The sequence below is a fragment of the Symphalangus syndactylus genome, chromosome 3 (genome assembly GCF_028878055.3).
Source record: "Symphalangus syndactylus isolate Jambi chromosome 3, NHGRI_mSymSyn1-v2.1_pri, whole genome shotgun sequence".
Lineage (NCBI taxonomy): Eukaryota > Metazoa > Chordata > Mammalia > Primates > Hylobatidae > Symphalangus > Symphalangus syndactylus.
This window is the reverse complement of record NC_072425.2, coordinates 17250819-17273044: the sequence shown is the minus strand read 5'-3', so window position 1 is coordinate 17273044 and position 22226 is coordinate 17250819. Positions and strand designations below refer to the sequence as shown.

Here is a 22226-nt window from a genome sequence, read left to right as displayed (position 1 = left end):
GTGAGCCACCAAAATGCTAGGATTACAGCCTGAACCACCGCACCCAGCCAGGTTATTCTTTTTTATTTAACCCACTCACTGTAAAAAAAAAAAAAACAAAAAACAAACAAAAAATCAGGAGAGAATGAAAAAATTTAAATAATCCATTATCCTGCCACCCCAAAATAACCTCTATTTATATTTTGGTGAATTTCTTTCCTTATTTTGTTCTATCCCTATATAAACATACACACTTTCAGAGATACAAAACTGAATCATCACTTTTAATGGCTTCATATTATGCCATTGAACAATGCCTGTTAATACACTGTTTCCATTCCATCCCCCATGCTGTAATGTAACCATTTTGTTACCTAATGGGGTACATTCTAGATGTGAAATGTTGGGGTGGGTTTCTCCCAGGGCTTTGGGCCACCTTTCTGCTGTCCTGTGTATTGGTGGAGGGAGTGGGAAGGGGGACGACCACCCTTGCCAGCCCCCATTTCCTGCCTAGCCTTTAGAAGGTCCCAATACTTTAGTCACAGCAGTTTCTAGACCCCGTATTTCTGTCTAGGGACACACAAAGGAGGGATTTCAAGACAACAAACCCAGCTGTCACTGCAGTTCCACAGTCCCCAGGCTAAAACCCCAATGCCAGCCCACCCACCCAGTACCATGGGGGGCCAGCGGCGACCCCAGGCCTCCTGAACAGCACACCTTAGCGGGGAGCGGCAGCTCACGTCTGTCATACCAGCACTTTGGGAGGCCAAGACAGGCAGATCACTTGAACAACACACCTCTAAGACGGGTGACGAGATCCTGAGGCCCCAGGTGGGCACAGGACTTGCCCCAGAGCTGAGCCTGCTCTCTTTCCCACTCGGTGGGCTGTGTTTCTTCTTCTGTGACAGGAGAGCAAACCACAGGCACTGCTGGGGAGATCCCACAACACATGAGCTCTTAGGAAGAGTGGCCATTTCTTTATAGCAATTCGCCCTCCAGTAATGATTTTAATTAATGACTGGGTGGTAATTGTTCCGTGTGTCTCCTGACCAGCCAGGAGCTCTACAAGGGCAGGGCCCAGGTGAGCTTGACTGGGCTGTTTCAGCCGCACCAGCTCAGATCCAAGCCCTGGGTGGGCCCTCAGTGGGTGCCCACCCCAAGCCTGACACACAGGGGGTCATTGGGGCCACCAGGACCAGGGCCCAGGTGTCCACCCCACCCTACCCCCACCCCTCCATCCCTGCCTGTCACACTCAGAAGCTGCAGAAGGGCCAGGAATAGAGAGGAACCCAGAGAGAGAGCCACCCTTCCAAGAAAGACTCTCTACCCGCCTCACCCTCGGGGCTCAAGGACAAGAATGAAGGGCTCAAAGCCAGTGAGTCACGCTTCGAGGAATACAGGCAGGAGGAAGGAAGTTGTGGATGGCCACATGGCTTTGTGCCTGCGGGTCTGAGACACGGAGGGGCCCAAACCACTCCTTCCACAAGGGCAGGGGGGAAGTCACCACCCCAAACCCCTCCCACATCTGCCCTGCCCCTCTGTAACCAACCCCCACCAACCACACACACACACATTCTGCACCTACCAGGCCCTTCATCCAGAGAGCTTTGGGATCCCTATGCTCCCAGGATGTAGGACCTTGCAATGGCATTCATTCATTCCTGCTAGGGAACTAAAACAATTTGCATTAATAAATGTTCATTATAGTTATTGACTCCTCAGCATTTCTTGTGCTTCACACACATAATTTAATAACCTTTACAATCCAGTGGAGTAGAAGTATCATCATGCCCATTTTACAGCTAATGAAACTAAGGCATAAAGTGTCACGGCACCTGACCTAGGGGCACTTGTTCAGCTGCTGGTGGAGCAAGTCTGAGCTGTGAGGCCACCTGTCCACCTCAGGGGAGCCCATGGTGAGTTAGCCCTCAGGTACTCATATCAGAGATGGGAATTAGAATCACAACCATGGGCTGGGCGTGGTGGCTCAAACACCTGTAATCCCAGCACTTTGGGAGGCCAGGCAGGAGGATCGCTTAGCTCAGGAGTTTGATTGAGACCAGCCTGGGTAACACAGGGAGACTCTGCCTATACAAAATATAAAAATAAATTAGCCCCACGTGGTGGTGCACACCTGGGGTCCCAGCTACTGGGGAGACTGAGGCAGAAGGATTGCTGGAGCCCGGGAGGTCGAGGCTGCAGTAAGCTGTGATTGCAATACTGCACTCCAGCCTGGGCAACAGTGCAAGACCCTGTCTGAAAAACAAAAACGAATCACAACCATGTGAGAAGGGCTACAGGTACACACAGGTGGCCAAGGGGCTGTGGGAGCTCAGAGGAAGAGCCTGATCCAGCCTACCAGGAGTGGGGCTACTGGCTGCAGGGCTTGGTCTGTGAGGGCATTTCAGGATCTGGGCTTGACCTCGAGGGCACAGGACAGACTGGAAGGGTCAGTCTGAAGGAGGGTGACACATGGTTAGTAGCAAGGTCACTCTACTACCAGAGGCTCTTATCCAACCCCACCATTGAACCATGGGGGAAACTGAGGCTTGGAGGAGAAGCAGGAGTTCACCCAAGGCCACAGAGGTCTGAAGCAGGACCGGCCTCCCATCTACAGAGCTGGACTCCCAGAAGCCACACAGGAGACTGCAAGAAGAGGGGAAGGAGGGCGGGGGCTCAGCCCCAATTGCACAGGAAGTCTGCCAGGCTCCACCCAGGGGCCTCCAGGTAGGGCAAGCTGCCCAGCCCCCAGCCTGCAGGGCAGGCACCAGAAAGAGCTCCTCTCGGATTCTGCCACAATCTAAGCAGGAAGACAGGAAAGCTGAGCTGGGCAGCCTGCTACAGTCAGGCCAGGATTGGAGGTTTGGCCTCCCAGGACCAGGCCGGCTCTCAGGTCACTGAGAAAGTCACTCCTCTGCTCCAAGAGGGGCCCCTGCCTCTGGCCAGAGAGAAATGAAGAGTTTCTGAGATCCCAGTTGGCCTCGGGTCAGGGTGAGTGAAAGGGCTCAGTGTATTCAACCAGTTGGCTCAAATATTTCCCCATCCTGCCACCCTCCTTGAGAAATGGGGTGACCTCCACTCTAGAGATGGGGAACTGAGGCCCAGAGGAGAGATGCCCCTTGACCAAGGTCACAGAGTGAGCTGTGACTGTCCCAAGCTGGGCCAGGAGGGCTGACCCCAGGAGAGTCCTAGGGGGTCGGCCCCTACCTCCTTGGAAGGAAGAGCTGCCCTTTCCCCCTCCTCTTTTCCTGGCAGCCTGAAATATAGGAGTGGGGGTGGGAGGGGAGTGTGGCTTTGGCTTTTTAAGTCCAACACAGCCCCTCACTGTCTGCGCATAGACAGGCCTGGGCTGTCTCCTCGGACACAGGCCCATCTGTGAGGCCCGCACAGGGCTTGCTTCTCTCCCAGAGAGCTTGTTTGTTTATCCAGTTTTCATAATTATAAGTTCTGCAGCCCCACCCGGCCCAATCATTCCTTCCCTCACCATCCCTTGCTGTCTGGGGCCCCGCACGGGTGCGGAGGGTGGGAGTACGAAGTCGGAGAGGGAAAAGCTTCATGCTGGGGTCAAGGCCCTGGGGTTCCAGCCAAGCTCTGGTGCCCCTGAGAGCACAGGCATGTCCCATCCCCTTCCTGGGCCTCAGTTTACTCGGGCGTGAGAAAAAGGAGGGGATTGGTTAGGGGAGCTCATGGGGTCCTCCAGAGCTAGGAGGAGGAAGGGTCTGGGCCTGAAAAAGAAAAGCAAACACTTCTCATCAGCACCTCAAAAATCAAGGCAGGGCTGGGGGAGGTGCGGTAGGGTGAGAGGCAGACACTTCCCCAGCCCACCAGGCCTGCCCGCCCCAAAGCTCAAACTCAGCTCTCTTTTCTACCCTTCGCCTCCCAGAGAACACTGCTCTCAAAAAAAGCAAAAACAAAAAGCAAAACAGAAGTGCAATTGTCAGCTCCCTCCTCCTCTAGATGCCTGAATCACCCCTTAAATCTCTGACAGGCCAGGCAAATGACACACAGCTTCCCTAAGAACTCAGCTAAAACGCAATTGCTGTTTACTGAGCACCGTGCACAAGCCAGGAACTGCGCAGTGCACCTCCCAGAACCTTCACCCACCCCAAAGGCAGGGAGCACCAATCCCACCTTAGCGACAACTGGACCTCCAAGGAGGAGAGCTGTGTGCCGAAGTCCACACAGCTTTCAGTGGCGGAAGCATACTGCCACCAGGTCAGGGCCAGACACGCTGCCTCTTGAGATGGGCCGACTGAGTGCTGAAACCAACATACACTCTGGGAAACATAAAGATCCATGGGCTTTGTAACATGAGCCACAGCACATCCAGCTTGATGGAACCTTCTTGGCTGGCATGAGTTCCATGAGATCAGGGCTCATGTCACTGCTTCGTCCCCAGTTCCCAGCTCAGGCCAGGCACAGGACAGCTTTCAGAGCAAGCTCTTCCTTCAACAGCAAGATGGCCTCCTGCAATGTGGAGGTGCTGCACCTGCTCTGTGCCTTCAGTGCAGCCCAAGGCCCACAGGTTCCTAAGAGGTCAGAGCTGGAAGGGCATGCCCGTTGCACAGATAGGCAAAGTGAGGAAGAGGCACAGAGAGAAGGAAGGGCTTGTCAGAGGCCTCCAGGCACCCATCCTGGGGAGCCTGCCTCCTAGCCCACACCCACCAGTGGTTCCTGGCAGGTGGAATAAATCAGAGGTGACTGGAGCACGAGTGGGTGGGCAGCTTCTTCCCAAGGGACTCCTTTTCTAGAAGGTGCTAAGCTTCACAAATTCGGCTGGACACAAATAGTTCTGCTCAGCATGGGGCATGGGAAAGACGGACGGCAGCTGCAGTTGGCTTGGCCACAGATGGGCAGGTGGGAAAGTGGGGTCTGCACTTTGCAAATCACAGTTCATTCTTCCTCCCCTCCTGGATGCCCAGTTACTCCCTGGGCCCCCACTCCTGCACGTGGACCCTCCACCCAGCACCCTGACCCACACCCGGCACTTCTGATCTGCAAGAGGAGGGCCTCCCTTGGCCAATGTCCTGTGTGAACCACACGTAATGGTAACAGTGGATGAACCAGGAGCCGATGTTCCCTAAGCGCAAAGAGCTAAGGCCACATCATCTCACCGACCCTGCACAACAACCTCAGGAGCCTGGGATACTGTTGTGCCCACTTTACAGATGAGGAATTTGAGGTCCAGAGAAGGGAGGGCAGCTGCCAAATGACAGGGCAGTCCTGACAGCATCTCAAAACCAGGTCCTCCGACTCCCGGCCTCTTTCTACTCTACACTTGGAGGGGAAGAAGGTTCTCATTTTCAGGGCTGCCTGGGAAGGGACTGAGTTTCCTGTCACTGGAGGAGTGGGAGCAGAGGCTGCAAGACCAGTGGTTGAAGGTCTGCCTTGATAAAACAAACTACAGAATCCAGACAGGTTTCTCTGTAGCCAAGAGTCATGGACATCAGCTTGCCCCAGTCTTGCACAGCACCATCACTGAAGCCTGGCCACGCCACCCCTCTGTACACCCATGTCCCTCACTGCACCCGACCCCCACCCACGCAGGTCCAGTCCCTCTCACCATGGGGTTCACCTCCTCCCATCCACACTCACTCACAGCTGACCCACTGGTGCCACTTCTGCCTGAAAATGCCTCCAAGGCCTCCCCGGGACCCTAAGGACAAAGGCCCCTCCTCGCCAAGACCAGCCTTTGCGGTTCCCTCTACCTCCCCCATCCTGAGTCCCAGCAGGCTGGCCCACCCCAGGCCAGTCTCCCTTACACCTTCCCGAGGAAGGCCTTTCCCTTTGGGAACATTGCTTGCCCTGAGGAGGGACAGCCAGCCAGGAAGCACACGCAGGCAGGCACCATGTGATTGTGTAGCTGTGTGTCCCTGGTGCCCAGCACAGCGCCGGGCACACAGTAGGTGTTCAATAACTATTGATTGAAGTAATACAAGAAATAAGGACTACGTGTGTTGGGGGCCACAGCTCATCACACCCCTTGATGGTCTCACAGGCATGCACCTCTATTTCTACATAGAAGCCACCAGCCCTGCCTTTGGAAGGCATCTTGAGACCCCTACAAAAGGGTTTTCAGAGGCAGAGAATTCCCAAGAGTAGATACTGGCCTTGAGGTCACAGATGGGGAGAAAAGGCACAGAGAGGCATGGCCATTGGGTCCAGAGTCACACAGCAAGTGGTCAATGGGACCAGGCTTAAGACACATGGGTGGGCAAGGAGGGAGCATGTTCCCATCCATCTTCTCACCCTTTTCCTCTGTGCACTGCCAAATGCCAGGCACAGATGGATGCTGCTGCAGAGTGACTGACGTTGCTGGAACCACAGCCCCATCCCACCGCCCTCCAGGAACTCGCTGAATACCCCAGGTGTCCAGGGCCATAGGCTGGTGCTCCTCTGACCTTGGAAGGGCAGAAGGTTCTCATATTTAGGGCTGCTTAGGAAGGGAGTGGGTCATGTCAACTTCCTGGAGCACATGGCAGGGAGCAGGGGATGCACGAGGCCACAGACAGACCAGACACATCTCCCTGGGTGTCAAGTTAGCTCAGTAAAGTCATAATCATAACAGATACCACTCATGTATTGTCACCTCCCACCAACGCTGTTCTGCACCGACCAGGGGACTTGACCTTCATATCTTGAGACGCCAGAACTATCATCCTCATGTAAGGAGGGCTCTAAGACTCAGATAGGGTGACTGACTTGCCCCTAAACACCAGTCCATCCAGTGGCAGAGCCAGGACTCAAACCCAGTCTGCCTGCAAAGCCTTGCCCCAAAACCTCTGGGCTCCCTGCATCTTCAGGCTTACCATCCACTACCTCACCAGGCAGGCCCCTTCACCTTCGTGGGCCAGAAGCAGCCCAGCTCCAGAAAAATGGGACCAGTCCTGGGGGGTGGACACTTCCTGTTCTTCCAGTTTTAAAATTTGTGAGATCAAAAGATTGTACCCTTCCATGACTCAGGCCCTAAGATTCTACCAGGAGAAGAGAATGGCTTTGCTCCACCCTCACGGGTTTTAAACCTAGGCATCTGCCCCGACTCCTTCCTTAAACCTCTGCCCAGCAGCGTCTACAGAATACCCTTCTTCCTCCAGCACAGAAGTGGATGGGGTGGGGCAGGGGAAGGAAGAAGCAGTGCAGGAATTTCTGCCACCACAGGATGATGCTTGCAGGAGCCCGGGTGGAGTGAGTCATGAGCTCTGCCTGCGGGGAAGGAGGAGGGGGGCGCGGGGAAGGAGAATGGGGCTGGTCAGAGGCTGTGACTCTCGGACTGAGTAATGATGGGCGGGATAGATTTGTGCAACCTATGGGAGGGAGCCTGACACAAGCTGCTCTATTCCCACTCGGCTCCTCCTCCCACTTCCTCTCCCCGCCTCCAAAAGCTTACCTCTCTTGGAGGCCTTTTTCACAGTATCCCCCTGCCCAATCTGGGCACCACGGACGACATAGTCATAGCACAATGTGGTTTAAATAGCTAAGGCCTTGGACTATCCGATCCAGGCCTGCCACTGAGGTGCGGATTCAATAAGATAATACAGACAAAGGAAGGCTTGGCACATAGCAAGTGCTCAGTTAAACCGTTGCTAATGTTTACAGTTATCACCCCGAGCCTGATTACTGCTCCTCCCTGCTCTATCAACCATGTTTTCAGACAGAAAATTATATCCATTCCTACACACCGCAGGCTAGACTGTATGGCCACACACCCAGAAGCCATGGTCATCAGACCCCGTCCCCAATACACAGGCAGCCCCTTCAAGCCCACTAGCCCCGAACGATGCTCAGAGATGTCAGGAAGGAGACTCCTTCTAAATGCCCAGGTTGGTGGAAGCAGAGCATGGGAAGAGTTGGGCCGGGAGATGAATCGGTCTTCGACAGGGAAGTTGACTGGAGCCAGAAAAGAAACACACACAGTGGCTCTGTTTGCCCCTACAAACCAACATGTGAGAAACAACCTCATGTCCAGCATTAGGGAAAAAGCTGGGAAAGTGTCCCTCTGTCCTCAAATGGAATAAAATGCAGCCTTTGGGGATGCTTCCAGGGAGCTTTTAATGACCTGGGAGAGATGTTTATTATAGATCACGTAGTGAAAGAAGTGAGACACAAACTTGAGTCATGGTCCCGGCAAAGTGTAATGATCGACACAGAAGGGAAGTACTCCCAGAGGATGAAGTGGTTATCGCAGGATGGCGGGTGAGTGGTTCCCATTCCTGTTTTTCCGCTTCACTCCTCGGACAGCAGGCAGGGCAGCCATGGCCCAGCGTGGGTTTAGAAAGGTCTCTTTGGCAGCGTGTGTAGGAAGGACTAGAGGCTCTGAGAATGCTGGAGCAGCTCTGAATAGGAGAGGCCCCAGCAGTGGGAAAGGAACAGAGTCGGGGGGACTAGAGGAGGCTGGATGGAGGGGAAGGCAGGGTCAAAGCCAACAAACGCATGTTATGTAAGACCCAACAGAGAGACAGCATCATGCCCAGACGCTTCGCCCCCAGGGGCTGACCCGGACCTTGGCTAAGGGCAGCAGCCCCCAGGCCCAGGCACTGCTTCCGGCCAGGCCGGTCTCTCTGCAAAGTCCAGGGGAGCAATGAGGAAGCCACACAGCAGGGTAAGGGGTGGCAGAAGGTGGAACCCCTCCATCCCTTCACTCTTCACAGCTACTTCCCAAATGCTGAGAGGCAGATTTTTTTTTTTTTTTTTTTTTTGAGACAGAGTCTCACTCTGTCACCCAGGCTGGAGAGCAATGATGCGATCTTGTCTCACTGCAACCTCCACCTCCCGGGTTCAAGCGATTCTTGTGCCTCAGCCTCCCAAGTAGCTGGGACTACAGGCACGCACCACCAGGCCCGGCTAATTTTTTAGTAGAGACAGGGTTTCATCATGTATGCCAAGCTGGTCTCAAACTCTTGACCTCAGGTGATCTGCCTGCCTTGGTCTCCCAAAGTGCTGGAATTACAAGCGTGAGTCACCGCGCCCAGCAGAGAGGTAAGTTTTTAAAATCACTTTGGAAAGAGGCATTATTTGTTTTGCTCAATAAATAATTAAGACACTCTTCTTCTCATATCTGGTTGTCAAAAGGATGAAAATGCTCAATGCTAAGGTCCATCTTGGCAGGAGAGTGTCAAACGCCTGCTGCCTTCTTAAAGGCTATGTGTCCATCTATCAAAAGGTGACCCAGGCAGGGCATGGTGGCTCATGCCTATAATCCCAGCAATTTGGCAGGCCGAGGCAGATGTATCACCTGAGGTCAAGAGTTTGAGACCAACTTGACCAATATGGTAAAACCCCGTCTCTACTAAAAATACAAAAATTAGCCAGGTGTGGTGGCGGGCACCTGTAGTCCCAGCTACTCGGGAGGCTAAGACAGGAGAATTGCTTGAACCCAGGACGCGGAGGTTGCAATGAGCCGAGATCATGCTACTGCACTCCAGCCCAGGCGACAGAGTGAGACTCTGTCTCAGAAAAAAAAAAAAAAAAAGATGACCCAGGAGTTCCATTTCAGGGCCTCTCTCATACTGGAATATTACAGAGGGTTTGTACCAGCAGGTTCAAGCAGCACTGTGAATACTAGCAAAATACTGGAAACAACCCAAATGCCCATTCACAGAGGGCTGGGTAGACAAACCATCCAGGCACAGAAACGAACTCACCAAGAAAAGAATGAGGTAGTCTTGTGTGTTCTGACACAGAAAGATGTCCACCAATTCACCAAGTGAAAAAAATCAAACCACAGAAGCATAGAGTAATATCTCTTTTTATAGGTTGGGCATGGTGGCTCATGCCTGTAATCCCAGCACTTTGGGAGGTTGAGGTGGGTGGATCACCTGAGGTCAGGAGTTTGAGACCAGCCTGGCCAACATGGTGAAACCCTGTCTCTACTAAAAATACCAAAATTAGCCGGGCATGGTGGTGCACGCCTGTAATCCCAGCTACTCAGGAGGCTGGGGCAGGAGAATTGCTTGAACCTGGGAGGCGAAGGTTGCAGTGAGCTGAGATCTTGCCACTGCACTCCAGCCTGAGTGACAGAGTGAGACGCCACCTCAAAAAAAAAAAAAAAAAAAAATCTGTTTTTATATACCAAGCTATTATGAGCATGTACAGAGAGAGGCAGGCTTGGAAATGGTGACACACCACACTTAAGTGACTTCTTCTGGGAAGTGGGATTTAAGGGAGAAAGATGGAGGGTGCTTTCATGTTTTATTTTACCCTCCTAAATTGTTTGTGCATGCGTTACTTTTGCTCAGGCAATTCTTCCACCTCAGCCTCCCATATAGCTGGAACCACAGGCGCACACGACAATGTCTGGCTAATTTTTTGTATTTTTACAAATACAACATGGGCTTTGCCATGTTGCCCAGGCTGGTCTTGAACTCCCCAGCTCAAGCAATCCACCCTCTCCAGCCTCCCAAAGTGTTGAGATTACAGGCGTGAGCCACCATGCCTGGCCTGTGCACACGTTACTTTTGCAATTAGACAAAATGTTCTAATTGAAAATGCTCCAACATTGATGGTGGCAATGGTTGTGCAATTCTGTGAATATACTAAAAACCACTGAAGTGTACACTTTAGGTGGGTGAATTGTATGGTATGTGAATTATGCCTCAATAAAGCTATTATTTTGGCTGGGCATGGTGGCTCACGCCTATAATCTTGGCACTTTGGGAGGCTGAGGAGGGTGGATCACCTGAGGTCAGGAGTTCGAGACCAGCCTGACCAATATGGTGAAACCCCCGTCTCTACTAAAAATACAAAAATCAGCCGAGCATGGTGGTGTGTACCTGTAACAGAGGGCTGAAGCAGGAGAATCACTTGAACCCAGGAGGTGGAGGTTGCAGTGGGCCAAGATTGTGCCACTGGACGCCGGCCTGGGAGACAGAGTGAGACTCTGTCTCAAAACAAACAAAAAAAAGATGTTAGTTCATGGGTGGGAAGCTCACACCTGTAATCCTAGCACTTTGGGAGGCCAAGGCTCCCAAAGGAGGATTGCTTGAGCCCAGGAGTTCAAGACCAGCCTGGGCAACATAGGGAGACCCTGTCTCTCTCTCTCTCTCACACACACACACACACACACACACACACACACACACACTAGCTCGGCATGGTGGCACATGCCTGTAGTCCCAGCTACTTGGGAGGCTGAGGTGGGAGGATCACTTGAGCCCAGGAGGTCCAGGCTGTAGTTAGCTATGATGATGCCACTGCACTCCAGCCTGGGTGACAGAGCAAGACCTTGTCTCAAAAAAAAAAAAAAAAAAAAAAGATATTACTCCAAGGTTGCAGGAGTTATATTGGGACCTTGAGCTGGCTTCAGTCTGGGGGAGATCTGTGGGGAAAATTTGGGATTGTTAGGCCCTCAGAGCTGAAAGGGACTTCAGCCATCGAGTGGCCCACCCACTTCGGTTCACAACTAGGGAAACTAAGACCCAGGGAGAGGAAGTGGCCTGCCCAAGGATCCTCAGGCCTCCCAGATCCCGGGCCAAGGATTCTTCCTCCCCGCACACTCCCTCGTGTAAGGAGGCAGGAGTCATCCTGCCACCAGCCCCGAGGGGCTCCTGGTGTGGAAACAAGCCTCTGCTTGCCAGGGGCTTTGAAATCCCAGGATGAAAGGTGCCATGGCAGCAAAACAGCACCGTGGCCGGGAGCACACTTGACCTTTGCCAGGACTTGCAGGCAGGCTGGCATTCACCTGCTCACCTGCTCGGGGCGGGCATGAAGCTGCAGGTCAAACCTCGGAACCCTAACAGGCCTGGGAGCTCAGAGCACTGTGGGAAGGGATGTCTCTAACTGTGACGTTTCTACTGGGGCAGAGAACAAGGCCTCAGGTAGGGAGGGCTCTGGAATTTTAATTGCCAGCTTTGAGAGTACCTACTGCTCCTTGGGTGGGGTGACGAGGGTGCCTGGATCACTGGAGGCGGCAAACACACGCCCTCATTCCCTTCCAGCAGAGATTTTAAAGGCAGCTCACTTCCTCTGGAGGAGGCTGGGAGGCTTCCCGGCTGCCCCCTTCCAACACCCACCCCCCCACATCAGGAACTCCTCTCAGGTGAGTCTGGACCAGGAATTCGAGGCATTTAAAGAGGATTATAAATAGCACTGAAGTGTGGAGAAGAGAGACCAGCAGGCTCTGAGTGGGCACAACTTTCTTCCACCCAGCCTGGTATCCAGAAAACAAATCCAACTCTCTCCAGTAAAGGACACTTCACCTTCTGTGGTCTCAGTCCCCTCCTCTGTAACATGCCACGGGAGAGAGGGTGGGCTGGCAATTCTCAGCCTAGGAGACGGGAAGACGGAGGCCCAGCACTGAGTATGGGGAGAGGAAAAAACCCACCAAACGCATGGCACACCCCACCCAGGCCCCTCGAGGGGCCTCAACAGGAGGTCCTGAATGGAGGAACTGTTACAGAGCCCCAGGAGCTTGTTGCGACAGGGAGGGGACAGGAAGACTCCGCCCTGGCCCTTCCTCCTCCCAGAGTCCAGGCCTGGTCAGACAAGGAGGCTTTCCAGGACTTAACCCCATGCTGGTCAGAGGCTAGAGAGGGTCCGATTCATTTCCGCATCATCCCAGTCACCCCTGTGCCCAGCCAGCCCCAGGCCTGGCACAATGGAGGGACTCTGGCCTTGGGACTTGGCCCACAGTCACTTGGCAGACCTCCCCAGCACCTCCCTATTGCCCAGCATGGGTGTGGCCCTGGAGACATGGAGTTAAAGGACACCTGGCCACTGCTCTCAGGGCTTCCTACTCTTAAGGGAGCGTGTAGAACACGGTGGTGAAATTCTACAGGACACAAAAATAAGTGCAGGCGGACGCGGTGCTCAGCGCCCACTAGACAGCGAGGGGTGACCCACCTGAACCGTCACCCCATGTACAAGTACCTCTCCTATGCCAGGCCCTGTGCTAAGCAAGCCACATGAGTTACTTCACGTAAGCCTCCCAACAACTCATTAATAAGGAAGAAATCACTGACCCCATTTCAAAGAGGAGAAAACCAAGGTGTACAGGACAGATGTCTGGGAAGCAAATGCTGGGATTCCACCCAGGGCAGCTCCACCAGCCAGGAGAGATCGGCCAGCGAGGAGTTTCTCAGGCAGCCGAGATCCTCATCCTATCTCCCCCTTCTCCAGAGTCTGTGGGGAAAAGGAACCCAGGCCCCCGCTGCAGCTCCGGCTTCCCCAAGAGCCTTGGGGACAGCTGTCCCTGGGAGAAGTGGCCACTGTGCAGTAATAGGCTGAGAGCAGGGATGGCTGAAGGACGGGGTTGAAGGGGCTGGCGACCGGCCCTGAGGGTCCCCCACTCTGCTGACCGGTCCCCTGGCCCCTGCTGCTGGCAGGGGCAGCCTGCTGTCTGCGCCAAAGGACATGGAACCCCACAGCCTCCGGGGCGCCCCATCGATCCCTGGCCCCACTCCCCAGGATCAGTCCCGGGCCTTTATGGGCCCGTCCTCAGGAAGCCTCCGCCACGTGTACCAGGGCTGGGGCCCGGCGGAGCTGGAGACGGGACGGCTGGGGAGGAAGGTGAACGCGTGCTGGCTGGGTCTGGGAGATCCCAAAGCTGGTAGCGGATGGGCTTGGAACGCTTCTGGGCGGGGACAGTCAAGGGTGGGCAGCGGGCTGCGACCCCTGCCCCAGCTCGGCCCGGGGTCGTGGGCTGGGGATCCGCCAAGCCCGGGGTCCGAAGGGGTTCCGCGAGAGAAGGCGTTCCGAGTCCCCTTGAGTCGGGAAAGGCGGCGCTCAGAAGAGCGCGGGAAGGGGCGCCCAGGCTCGGAGGGAACGAGCTCGGACGCGGGGCACGCTCCCTGGCAGCTCCCACTCTCCCGGCCTGACTCCCCCGAGACCCCGGCCCCGGCGCCGACTGCTGGCCGGGGCGGGGGCGTGGTCGGGGGGTTCCGGCGGGACCCTGGGCGCGCGTGGCGCGGCGCGACCCTCACCTGCGATGTGCTGGCGCCGGGCGTCGTCCAGGTGCGTGGACAGCACGTCCCCCATGGCCAGGAGGAGTCGCGGCCCGATCCGGCCGACGCCGCCGCTGTTGCCCGCGCTGCTCAGGAGGACGCCGCTGGCGCCATGGAGCCCGGCCCGCCCTGCTTCCCCCGCTCCCGCCGCTCCCGCCGCTCCCGCCGCCCGGCTGCGGCTTCCGCTCCGGCTCCGCTCCCGGTCGGGCACCGTCCCTCCCGCCGGCCGCCTTCGCCCCCTCCCTGCCCTCGGCCCTGCACCCCTGCGCCCCGCCCCGCCCCACCAGACCACGCCCCCGCAGGCCAACCCCGCCTTTCCCGCCCGCTGCCCTGCACCCCTGCGCCCGCCGCGCCCCGCCCCGCCCTCGGTCCTGCACCCCTGTGCCCCACCCAACCCCTCCAGGGCCCGCCCCGTATGCCCCGCCCCCTCCGCTGCCTCGGGCGGGCGGGGCACAGGGGCGGGGGACGCCGGGACCGCCCTGGAGAAGGAGACAAAGAGAAGGTCCCAGAAAGGGAGACCGCGGAGAGACTGCGGAGAGCGCACCCGCCCTGTACCTAAGCAGAGAAAGAGAGGGGGCTGGTGGGGGCATCTGAAAAACTGGGGGTGCTCTGGGGGACTCCAGCCTGAGTGTCACCCCCGTCCCCTCCCCTCCCCAACCCTGCCTGCGCGGGAAAAGAATCGCGCCGAGGAGGATGTGGGGCACTGGCAGGGGACGCCTGGACCTACGGGCCGGAATTCGGCATTCGCCCCCTCCTCTTCCCTGAACAGTGCCCCCTGCCCCCCCAGTCCCGCCCGCCACTGCCCGCGCTCAGGAAGTTCCCTGGCCTTAATTCGACCTGCCCCAGAAGGTGTGCCGGCCGGTCTTGCACAATAGCTATAGGAAGGGGGTGAGGAAGGCTCGGGCCCGAAGGCACCCCCGCCCCAGTGGCAGGCGGGCTAGCCTCAGGCCCAGCATATTGGCATTTCACTCAGGAGGCGGCTTAGGGGACAGAGCAAATCAGAAAAGGAAAAAGCAGTAGCTACAGTTTGCAAAAGACTACCAGAATCAAAACCCGGAGACCCAGCCTATGGGGCTGGGCATGGGTGGGTCGCAGTGCCAGGGGAATGTGTTTCAGTTTCAGGACCTCCCAAGCTGGCAGGGGAGACAGTCAGGTTAACAAGTGGGATCCCCAGATCTCAATCCTTCTTTGGCTGCTGGTGCTCAGATCTCCTGATCTGCACTGGGACAAGGCCATCCACTTTCTGCCTGTTGACCCCTGGTAACTAAGCAGTCACTTCTCTCATGCATTTCAGGCTGTTATTGGACAGCTTAGTGTAACTGTGGCATAAGGCAGGAAGTGATGATGATAACAGTTAAATTTGCTGAGCACCTGTACTTCAGGCCTGTGCACACCACAGGAGGTAGGTTTGAAATGGATTAAAGTGAGGCAGGCATTCATTTATGCATTCAGTCACTTACCAGTCATTCAGCAACAGGGGGTCAACACCTGTGTGCCAGGCCCTCTGCTAGATGCTGGGGGTGAAAAGAGGAGGAAGCCCAAGCTGCCCTCCCCTCTGTGACCCTGGACAAGTGGTATTGCCTCTTTGAACGTCAGCTACCTCATCTGTCAAAAGAGAATGATGCTTTTTGGGGGAGGGTTAAATGATATCACAAAATGCCCAGCATGGTGCCTGGCACCAGGTCCATCATCTCTCAATAAACAAAACATGTCATTCTATTCTTCATAGTCCCTGCCCTCAAGAGCTTAGCGAAGCTTGAGGAAGGAGCAGAACATTCTGTTTGAAGGAAAATCACAGAGGGGGTAGGACCAGAACTGGAAGTTGAAAAACAAGACTTTTGACAGCAGATACTGAGAAACAGCATTCCAGGGAGTGGGGACAGCATGGGCAGGGGCCCAGCCTTTGAAGGTCAGGATGCATTCATGCGTCAAAGAGTCATCATCAGGTGGAGTTGAAGTCATGCTGGTAGGGATCACTAGTTTCCTTTTATAGAGGTGGAAACTGAGGCCCAGAGAGGGAAAGTGACTTGCTAAGGGCACACAGTGAGGCAGAGGGAGAACCTGGCCAAAGGCCAAGTCTCCTGGCACCCAGTGTCTGATTCTCTCTGAGCAACCAGAAGCAAGTGATGCTGATAACCTCGCTTCGTTTTTCTCATAGCCCAAACTGCAGGGTCTGCTCTGCCCAGGGAGGAGCTAGCTGGAGCTAGCTGGCATCTGGACACCAGAGGCATCTTCTCAGCTGGGCTGGAGGCCTAGGCCAGGTGGGGTAGAGATGGGGCCACAGTGGCCTTTCCCCAGCCTTCATGGCACACCCAAGCCTGGAACACCCACAGCCTGCCTACCATGTGAGGCCCCTGGCCCAAGGACGGGTTCCACCCTGGCCCAGGGTGGGACCCCAGATGGGGAGGCAACTTGAGCATCCAGAAGGTCTCCTCTTGCTTTGGAGACCTTCTGTCACATGTCACCTAATCCATTTGAGCATCCATGGCCTCATATGTGAGAGGCACATGAGATGAAAGTGGAAAGGCAGCCGGGCGCAGTGGCTCACACCTGTAATCCCAGCATTTTGGGAGGCCGAGGCAGGCAGATCAAGAGATCAGGAGTTCGAGACCAGCCTGGCCAATATGGCGAAACCCCATCTCTATTAAAAATGCAAAAATTAGCTGGGCATGGTGGCACGTACCTGTAGTCCCAGCTGCTCAGAAGGCTGAGGCAGAAGAATCGCTTGAACCCGGGAGGCAGAGGTTGCAGTGAGCCAAGATCGCGCCACTGCACTCCAGCCTGGGTGACAGAGCAAGACTCCATCTCAAAAAAAAAAAAAAGTGGAAAGGCATTGTAAACAGTAGAGTGCTATGCACACATGTGAATAGCTCTCCGCAAATCTGGGGCCAGTCCCTGACAATTCAAGATTCATTAATTTCACACCAAAAAAAAAAACTGCCTTGTCTAGGGGTGGGATGAAGGAGAATTGATGGCAAAAAAAAATCTGGAGGGAACTTCAGGGGGATAAAAATGGTCCTATGTTGGCCGGGCGTGGTGGCTCAAGCCTGTAATCCCAGCACTTTGGGAGGCCGAGGCGGGCGGATCACAAGGTCAGGAGATCGAGACCATCCTGGCTAACACGGTGAGACCCCGTCTCTACTAAAAAAAATACAAAAAATTAGCCGGGTGCCGTGGCGGGTGCCTGTATTCCCAGCTACTCGGGAGGCTGAGGCAGGAGAATGGCGTGAACCCGGGAGGCGGAGCTTGCAGTGAGCCGAGATCGCGCCACTGCACTCCAGCCTGGGGGAGAGAGCAAGACTCCGTCTCAAAAAAAAAAAAAAAAAAAAAAAAAAAAAAATGGTCCTATGTCTTGACTGAGGTGTTGGTAAGAGTACATATTTATCTAAATTTATCAAACTGTACAGATGCATCAAACAGATGCATTTTATTATATCAAAATTATGCTTCAACAAAGTTTATTTTATTTTTATTTTTGAGACAAGGTCTCTCTCTGTTGCCCAGGCTGGAGTACAGTGGGGCAAACATGGACTCAGTGCAGCCTTGGCCTCCTGGGCTCAAGGCATCCTCCAATCTCACCCTTGGGCTACCACACCCAGCTAATTAAAAAATGTTTTTCATAGAGATGGGATCTCACCATGCTGCCCAGTCTGGTCTCCAACTCCTGAGCTCAAGGGATCCTCCCGCCTAAGCCTCCCAGAGTGCTGGGATTACAGGTGTGAGCCACCATTTATTTTAGAGTGAAAAAATAAACATGCAAGCACCTACTATGTGTTGGGTGCTATTCTAGGTATTGGGGATATATCAGCAGGCAAGAAAGTCACGGTCCTCATCTTCATAGAGGTTATAGTCTTATGAAAAAATACAACAAATAAATAAAATGACTTCAGAGAGTAATAAACATTACGATGGGATAGGGTGACAAGTGGGGTTGGGGTGGGATGCCATCTAGGAAAGTGGTCTAGGAAGGAGGAGGAGACGGTGCCTTGGGACCTGATTGGCAAGAAGGAGCCTGCTTGAAGAAGGTTCAGAAATAGCTGCCATTTATGGAGATGGACCACAGACCAGGTGTCACACCAAGGACTTTTCTGCCTCCTACTGTCCTCATAGCTTCTGGGGTAGGAATGATAAAGCCCATTTTAGAGTTGAATACCTTGTTGCAAGGATTTTTTTTTTTTTTTAATGATATTCAGGCTGAGCACGAGCACGGTGGCTCACACTCATAATGCCAGCACTTTGGGAAGCTGAGGCAAGAGGAGCGCTTGAGGCCAGGAGTTTGAGACCAGCATAGGCAACAGAAAGAGACCCTGTTGTTAAATAATTTTTTTAAAAATTAGCTGGGCCTGGTGGTGCATGCTTGTAGTCCCAGCTACTAGGAGGCCAAAGCAGTAAGACCTTGAGCCCAGGAATTTGAGGCTGCAGTGTGCTATGATCTTGCCCCTACACTCCAGCTTGAGTGACAGAGTGAGACCTTGCCTCTTTATATATATATGTATGTACATATGTATATATATTCCAACGTATGCATACGGCAATCCTTGTTCAAACACTGGAACAGGTAGGCACAGAGAAGGTGTGACAGGTAAAGGCGTGAGTGTGAGCAAAAGGAAGCAAGGTGAGTCCTTGTGGGGCCCAAGCCAGATGGCTGATCTAGGACTTCCCGCAAGGAAGGAGGGGTGGGCCCTGGCATGGACTGGTGGGACCCCAGATGAGGAGGCAACCTGAGCATCCACAACAGAATTTGTTGTTGTTTTTTTTCACTCTGGAAAGATTGTAAAGCTCTTTAAACATTCTAAACTCTCTCTACTATATGTTAAGAAATCAATTCTTGTAACACAAAAAGTTACAGTCTTTGGGTGAGGAAGGAATGAAGTTATTTGCCCTTTTTTTTTTTTAAGGAAAGAAAAATAAATATAGTCATCAGCACTACGAAGGATTCCAGGAAGTTTGACATCAGAGAATTTCTCAACTCTAAAATGCTGGAAACCCCTGCCCTCACGCTGGAGGCCATTTTGATGTCCCCTTGTTACTTTTGAGTAAATGGAAACATCTTTTCACACATTTAGTGGCCATTTGTGGGTTTTATTTTTTTTTTATTTGGAGACAGGGTCTCGTTCTGTTGCCCAGGCTAGACTGCAGTGGCACGATCTCTGCTCACTGCAATCTCTACCTACCTTCTGGGTTCAAGCGATTCTCCTGCCTCAGCTTCCCGAGTAGCTGGGATTACAGGCACCCGCCACCATGCCTGGCTAATTTTTGTATTTTTAGTAGAAATGGGGTTTCACTATGTTGGCCAGGCTGGTCTGGAACTCCTGACCACAAGTGATCTGCCTCCCTCGGCCTCTCAAAGTGCTGGGATTACAGGTATGAGCCACCACACCCAGCCTGGCCATTTGTGGCTTTTAAAATTTATATCCTCTGCCTGCTTTTCTGTGGGAATGTGTATCTTTTTCTTATTGATTTGTAAGAGCTCTTTCTATAGCAAGGATTCCTGAAATCTGCAAGGTGGAGGGATCTCTGTTCTTTTTCTAAGACTCTGGACACTGTCTCTATTCACCAGGGGCTCCCACTCCCTTTTCTTGGCTCAGGCCCCAGAACCTGGTGGAAAATGCCAGGGCTGTGGACAAAGGGTGGCAATCATCTACATCTGGAGCTGAGAGGAAAGGTTCTCCCTGCCCACCTGCTGGGCCTGCCCCTCTTGAACAGAGAATGCCACCTACAGCTCCTGACTCATCAGGCCTTTCTCTGGAAGTGGCTTCTGCCCACTGCCTCCCTGCAAACCTGCCCCGCCCCTCCCATCCCCACCACACTCTCAAGCATATTTGGAAGCAGGGACCCAAGGGCGAAGAATAATAATATTTGGCTTTGAAAGGGAGGGTTCAGACGGTCAGAGCCAGAGCTTGGACCAAGACCCAGAGAAGGAAAGCAATTTGCCCAAGAGCATTCCACAGGAGCCCAGCCCAAGACCCCTTCCTAGTCCTATAGGAAGAAAGAGGGGCCCTTTCTCTCCCCGTGAGTCCCTCTCCCTCCCAGTTGGCACGGAGTCCCAGCTCTGCTCTCCCCACAAACCTGTCAAACCTGAAATAGACCAGGAGAAAAAAAACAAACACCTCCAGTAAACAGCAAGGAGTGTGAATGAATCAGGATTTTGTTTTTAAGGAATATCATGTATCTACCTCTGTTTACCCAGTTGGCATGGCCCATTGTGCAGAAGGGACCCTGGCACCCAGCCCAGACCTCCTCTCTTTATTAACTGTTGGGTGGTGGAGAGGTCCGCAGCTCACAGCCTGTTCCGTCTGTCACCTGGCCTCAGGCTGATAAATTCCCTCTCACTCCTTCAGTGGCCAAGCTGTCACCTCTCCCCAGCTCCACTGCCACCCCAAGTCCAGGGAACTGGCCTCCCTACCTCCAGCCCCCCATGCATTCCTCACTGGGAGCCAGAGGAATTGTTGTAGACACAGATATGACCTTGCCATTCTCCCACTTCTAACCTTCTGTGGCTTCCACTGTCCTGGAGAGAAAGTCAGACTCCAGACACGGCACTGGGGACCCCTGCCAGTCCCTCCCCCCGACTTCCCCTCCCCATTCTCTAGCCACACTGAGATTTCACATCCTCAAACTAGCCCTGCTCCATCCCACCTCAGGGCTTATGAAATATGGATTTTTTTTTTTTTTTTTTTTTTTGAGATGGAGTCTCGCTCTGTCACCCAGGCTGGAGTGCAGTGGCGTGATCTCGGCTCACTGCAACCTCGGCCTCCTGGGTTCAAGCAATTCTCTGCCTCAGACTCTCAAGTAGCTGGGATTACAGGTTCCTGCCACCACGCCTAGATAATTTTGGTATTTTTAGTAGAGATGGGGTTTTACCATCTTGGCCAGGGTGGCCTTGAACTCCTGACCTCGTGATCCACCCACCCTGGCTTCCCAAAGTGCTGGGACTACAGGCATGAGCCACTGTGCTGGGCCCTCTTTTTTTTTTTTTTTTTTTTTGAGACGGAGTCTTGCTCTGTGGCCCAGGCTGGAGTGCAGTGGCGGGATCTCTGCTCACTGCAACCTCCACTTCCCAGGCTCAAGCGATTCTCCTGCCTCAGCCTCCTGAGTAGCTGGGATTACAGGCACCCGCCACTATGCCCGGCTAATTTTGGTATTTTTAGTAGAGACAGGGTTTCACCATGTTGATCAGGCTGGTCTCAAACTCCTGAGCTCAGGTGATCCGCCCACCTTGGCCTCCCAAAGCGCTGGGATTACAGGCATGAGCCACCGTGCCTGGCTGTGTGAAACATGGATTTTTTCCCCCATCTTCCCCACCAAGTAGCATTCAGCCTTCAACCTCAGCAAATTACCCTTCATCAGAGAGGACATTTCTGCACCCCGCCTCCCGACTAGGTCAGGCCTGCCATTATTATCACCCCCTCCCCAGTGTCCTAAACTCCTCCTTCATGGCAAGCCTCACATTCAACATGATTTTGTGTGCGTGCAATTATCTGTTTAAATAGATCTTTCTCTCTGAGGACCAGGACTGTCCTCCTTCGACATGACATCACTAGTGTCAGTTGCAATGGAAGCTGGAGGGAGCACGTATGATGTGCAGAACGCTATCCTGGGCACTGGAGGGGAACGTGATAGTGAGAGACCCACCTGGTCCTTGGGACCTCACAGGCTTGTTCATAGACCTATACCGACATGCTCATGCCTGCAGTGGCCATGACACATCATGGGGTACAAAGTCCCTTCTACAGTGCATGTGGGCCTCTGCTACTGTGCAGAGCTTCTGCTTGCAAACTTCCAGGAAGGAGGTGCCTCACCGCCTTCCCAGGTCACAGATTCCGTGGTTGGATCCAACAGTACTGAAGTCAGGCAGGGGGCAGCTGAAGTGCCAGCAGACAGGCAGGGAGTGAGAAATAACTTCAGGATGATAAAGATAACGGAAGCGCCCGTTCATTGCAGGCTCCTGTGCTCAGTTCAGTGCTTTATAGCTTCTGCCTTTATTGAATGGTCACAACTTTTGGGGGACACCCATTTTACAGGAGAGAAAACTGAGGCTTCATGAGGTGTAAGTAAGAGATGAAGATGAGATCAGGCACAGTGGCTCACGCCTGTAATCCCAACACTTTGGGAGGCTGAGGCAGGAGGATCGCTTGAGCCCAGGAGTTTGAGACCAGCCTGGGCAACATAGCAAGACCTCGTCCCTATTTTTTCTTTTTCCAAGACAGAGTCTTGCTCTGTCACCACGCTGGAGTGTAGTGGCGCCATCTCAGCTTACTGCAACCTCTGCCTCCTGGGTTCAAGCGATTCTCCTGCCTCAGCCTCCCC

General features: G+C 53.9%; 1 protein-coding gene across 1 annotated transcript in view; it reads right to left on the bottom strand.

Annotated features, from left to right (window-relative positions):
* NIBAN2 (niban apoptosis regulator 2) overlaps positions 1-14096 on the bottom strand; it is a 63513-nt gene extending 49417 nt beyond the window's left edge. The window contains exon 1 of the mRNA XM_055271004.2: positions 13896-14096. Within this exon, the coding sequence (XP_055126979.1) occupies positions 13896-13950 (55 nt within the window). The 5' untranslated portion in view covers positions 13951-14096. The remainder of the gene's footprint in view (positions 1-13895) is intronic.
* Between the last annotated feature and the right edge of the window lie 8130 nt (positions 14097-22226).